Genomic DNA, 5072 nt, shown 5'->3' on the forward strand with positions numbered 1-5072 from the left:
TGAGTGTGCAAACTTGTACAGCCACTATAGAAATCAGTGTGGTGGTTGTTCAGAAAGATAGTAATTGATCTATGTCAAGATCCAGCTATATAACTGTTGGGAATAAAGCACGTTGGGGACCTTGGTAGATTCCATGGTGGGTGAGGGACAAACATACCAGGAAGACTGAGCTTAAGTGAGAAGTTTTATTAGAAAGGGAAGAGAGGGGGAGGGGAAGAAGAGAAAGAGGGAGGACAGACAGAGAAAGGGAAAGAAGAAGAAGAGAGAGAAGGGAGGCAGAAAAAGTCCTGTCTACCCCTTTAGAGGAACATCAGGAAAGAGAGCCGAAGTGGGAGGGATTTTCTTTTAAAGAGTCTTTTGCTCCTGCATGCTGTCTACTTACTTAGTGACTTAGCAGCCATGGATCCCTGGGCTGACCAGGGTACTACCTGAATGCATTCTGCCTGATGACACTGGTCAGGCCAGCATAATTCCTGAGCCTTTACAGTCACTCTTGGGTATATACCCAAAGGATGCTTCAACCTACCATAATGACACTTACTTAGCCATGTTCATTTGTGCTCTATTCATCCAAGCCAGAAACTAGAAACAACTTATGTGTCTCCAACAGAAGAATGGATAAAAAATGTGGAGCATTTATACATGTAAAATGACAACATGCAAATTGTAGGCAAATGGATGTAAGTAGAAAAAATCATTGTGAGTGAGGTAGTCTAGACCCAGAAAGATGAATACAGTATATATTGCTTTATCTGGATATTAGTCACTAAATAAATGATAACGAAGCTATACTCCATAGACTCAGAGAGGATTAGACATAGAGGAAGGGACTAGGAGAACATAGAGATCTTGCTTAGAAAAAGACATAGAATAGAATTTGGACTTCAGGATTCTATTTTTTTTTAACTGCTGAGTAGTACTCCATTGTATATGGATAAACGAGAAGAAAACATTTTGAGCAAGGTAACCCAGTCACAAAAAGAAAAAACATGTTATGTACTCACTCATATATGAATTTTACACATAGAGCAAAGGATTACCAGCCTACAATCCATACCATTAGAGAAGTTAGGCAACAAAGAGGACTCTAAGAGAGACATACATGGTCACCGGGAAAAGGGGAAAGGAACAAGATCTCATGAGCAAATTGGGAACATGGGGGGGAGGGGAGAGGGAGCTAGGAGAATGAGAAGGGGAGAAGAGGAGGGATGAGGAAGTCATAAGGTAGCAGGAAGGTTGTGTAGGAGGAAGAATAGAGGACAGAAAAATAAGAGATACCATCAGAGAGGGAGCCAGTATAGATTTAAAGAGAAATCAGGCACTAGGGAAATGTCCAGAGATCTACAAGGAAGACACTATCTAACCATCTAAGTGGAGATGCCCTCCCTTAACAATGAGATTGATGACTAACTTATATGCCATCCTAGAGCCTTCATCGGGCAGCTGATGGAAGTAGAAGCAGATACCCACAGCTAAACACTGAATTGAACTTAATCCAGTTGCAGAGAAGGAGGAGTGATGAGCAAAGGGGTCAAAACCAGGCTGGTGAAACCCACAGCAAAAGCTGTCCTGAACAAGGAGGAGCTCTTGGCCCTCAGACTGATCACTGGGAAACCAGCATGGAACTAATCCAGACCCCATGAATGTGGGTGTCAGTGAGGAGGCCTTGGAAATTTATGGGGTCTCTTGTAGTGGATCAATACTTATTCATAGCATAAGAATGGACTTTGGGAGCCCATTTCACATAGAGGGATACTCCCTCAGCCTAGACACATGGGGGAGGGCCTAGGCCCTATCCCAGAGGATATGGCAGACTCTGAAGACACCCTTCATGGAAGACCCCACTCTCCCTGGGGAGCAGAAATAGTATGGGATAGGTCGGGGTTTATTGGGGGCTGTCAGGGGAGTAGTGGAGGGAGAGGGAACTGGGATTGACATGTAAAACAGTCTTGTTTCCAATTTAAATAAAAAATGGAGAAAAGAAAAGAATTTGGACTCCAGAAAGTAATGAGAGCTGGGGATCAGGTGGTAAGGGTAGGTGAGCCGCTATTGAGGGAGGGAATGAGAGGAGAGACATCTAAATTTGAAGGGCATTTGAGGGGCAGTTTAGAAACCTAGTTCTGTGGAAAGTAACAATAAAATGACTCCTAATGATACTCTACTATACTCAGATTGCTGCCTTATTCAGCCATCATCAGGGGTGCTTCCTCCTGTGCACATGGAAACCAGTACAAAGACAACTGCCAGACTTTATGCATTGGAACATACCAGCTCTAAAGGTGACATCTCTATCAAATACCCACCCCTCAGTGTTCCCAGAACCAAACAGAAGAGGAGGCAAGAGTAAGGAAGTCAAATGGTATGCAAGACACCAGGAGAACAAGGCCTGCTAAATCTGCTGAGCACAGCTCATATGAACTCACAGAGACTGAAGCGACAATCACAGGTCTGCTCCACATCCTTTGCATATGCATGATAGCTTTCAGATTAGCGCTTTCATGGGAGTCCTGAATGAGTTGGTCTTTCATTCTTGTTCCTGCTAAGGGGGCTCTTTTATATTTCTATTGGCTTGGCTTGGCCAATTTTGATAATGGTTTTTATCTTATCATTTATTTTGTAATGTACTATCTCTTAGAAGCTTTTTTTTTTCCTCTGGGAAGACCAAAAAACAGTGGATGTATATGGGTGAGGAAGTGGGGAGGAACTGGGAGGAGTAAAAGGAGGGGAAATTGCATTCATACTTTAATATGTGAGGAAAGAATATATGTTTAATAACAGGGAAAATAATAACAAATCAAATTTCCAAAGGACACTACAGTGAAATGCATTCTATGTTTTCACACATAAATGGGAAAATTAGAACAGCAGTATATTGAACTGTTTGAATCACATGAGGTATGAACATGGAGAAATTTTTTAAATATTTATTTTGATTTCTGACCAGTAACATTTATATGTAATTATATTATATTTATATGTAATTATATATATGTAATTATATTAAATAAATATAATATATAAAATAAATATATTTTGAAATGGAAAGTACATACCCCTTTGTGTAGAGCTCCAATGTAAAACAGCAAAGTGGAATATTATTCTGTTCAAATACAACTTGCGATCTCATCCTTCCACAATTATTTACCTCAGCCTCTAGTAACCACCATTTTGCCCTCAAATTTCTTTGAGATCAACTTTAAAATGTTTTACATATGAGTATAATCATATGTGAAACTTGTTCTTCAGTGGCTTGTTTATTCTACACATGGTCTCATGTTTTTAGATACCTTAATACAAATGATAGGTTGTCATTACTTTTATGACATTTCATTTTATATACCCATTCATTAATTGATGAATATTTGGGTTGTATCTGTTTCTTGGATATTGTGAACAGAAATTCATTAACATGCATGTGTTGATATCTATGTAGATATCAATAGATGCCTATACCTACTTGATTACACACACACACACACACACACACACACACACACACACACACACACACACACTCACTCACATCATATAATATAGTTGCTGAATCATTTGGTCATCTTGTTTGAAAATAATTGTGCAATCTCATTGTTTAACCATTAATAGTAAGTAGTATTCCATTTTCTTTACTTCTGTGTTCCTGAAACCCAGTTATACGTATTACCGCAACAATTTTCACTTCTTTATTCTCATCTGCATTCTCTTATTGATGCCTCTAAAAATCAGTTTCCAAATAAACTATGTGTAATCAGATTGTGTCTTAAGGTTTCTTTGGAGGGGCTTGAGCTAAGAAACTAAATAGAGCCACTGTGTCTGTATATCTAACCATTGAATGTGACATTTGCCAAAATAAATAATTAATGTTATTATGTTATTTATGTCAAAATTACTACGATCTAGAGTATAAAGTATTATTCCTAAATAATACCACTACATTTTATAATGTCTTACATTGTTATAGATTCCTGTCTCTTACAGTTGTAAATTCTGTTAGTAAGTCTGCAAAAGTAACATATATTTGTTCAGTGAGGTAGAGTTAAGTGCTGAGTCTGCCATGGGTATATGTTAATTGAAGATGTCCAATAAACAGGAAAATACAGATTTCTGTATTCATAAACAAACTCTAATGAGTGATTTGGTCAGAAAATTCTGACATAACATCTCTACTTGTTCAGCTTTTTTATGGCTTCTTTCATATCTTTGTTTCTTAATGTATAGATGACAGGATTCAGGGCAGGGGTGACAGCAAAGTCAACAATAAACAGGTATTTGTCAGTTGATGATGTAGGGAAAGGCCACACATAGAGAAACATGCATGGAGTGAAAAAAAGAACCACCACAGTGATGTGTGCTGACAGAGTGACAAATGCCTTCGATAAGTTCCCTGAAGACCTTTTCCACACTGTGACCAAAATGAAGACATAGGAAAGGAGAAGCAGGAAGAATGTCCCCATGCTCATGAAGCCACTGTTGGTAGCAACAACAAATTCAAACTTGTCTCTGTCAGCGCATGCGAGTTGTATGATCCGAGGAAAGTCACAGTAAAAGCTGTCTACTTTGTTAGGACCACAAAAAGGTAGGTTTATAACAAAAGAGAACTGGGACAGGGCATGGATCACACCAGTGACCCAGCCAGCAATTACAAATGAAATGCATGTTTTGGGGCTCATGATGCTTAAGTAGCGTAGAGGCTTACAGATAGCTGTGTACCTGTCAAATGCCATGGCTATGAGCAGCACCATCTCCACTCCTCCTATAATGTGGATGGAACACATCTGAGTCATGCAACTGTGGAAAGAAATGACTTTGCGTTCTTTCAGAAGGTCTGAGATCATCTTGGGAATGGTGGTAGAGGACAGTCCAACATCAATAAGGGACAGATTGGCCAGAAAAAAGTACATAGGAGACTGCAAATGGGTATCAGTAATTACCAAAAAGACAATGAAAATATTTCCCAAGATGATGCTTAAATAGAGCAAAGAAAAAACATATATAAGAAAAATTGTAGTTTTCCAGGAACTGGAGAGTCCCAGCAATACAAACTCAAAAACCACAGTGTTGTTTATTTGATCCAT

At 39.0% G+C, this 5072-nt stretch overlaps 1 protein-coding gene across 1 annotated transcript; it reads right to left on the reverse strand.

Moving 5' to 3' along the window:
- Positions 1-4160: 4160 nt before the first annotated feature.
- Positions 4161-5072, reverse strand: LOC107976983 (olfactory receptor 4F21-like). Its single transcript, XM_027421018.1, has one exon. It carries the CDS (start codon positions 5070-5072, stop codon positions 4161-4163), a length of 912 nt encoding a protein of 303 aa, XP_027276819.1.

The sequence above is a fragment of the Cricetulus griseus genome, chromosome 6 (assembly GCF_003668045.3).
Source record: "Cricetulus griseus strain 17A/GY chromosome 6, alternate assembly CriGri-PICRH-1.0, whole genome shotgun sequence".
Lineage (NCBI taxonomy): Eukaryota > Metazoa > Chordata > Mammalia > Rodentia > Cricetidae > Cricetulus > Cricetulus griseus.

Coding starts and splice junctions, on each gene's coding strand:
- LOC107976983 (XM_027421018.1), bottom strand. CDS start 5,072: ATGGATCAAATAAACAACACTGTGGTTTTTGAGTTTGTATTGCTGGGA.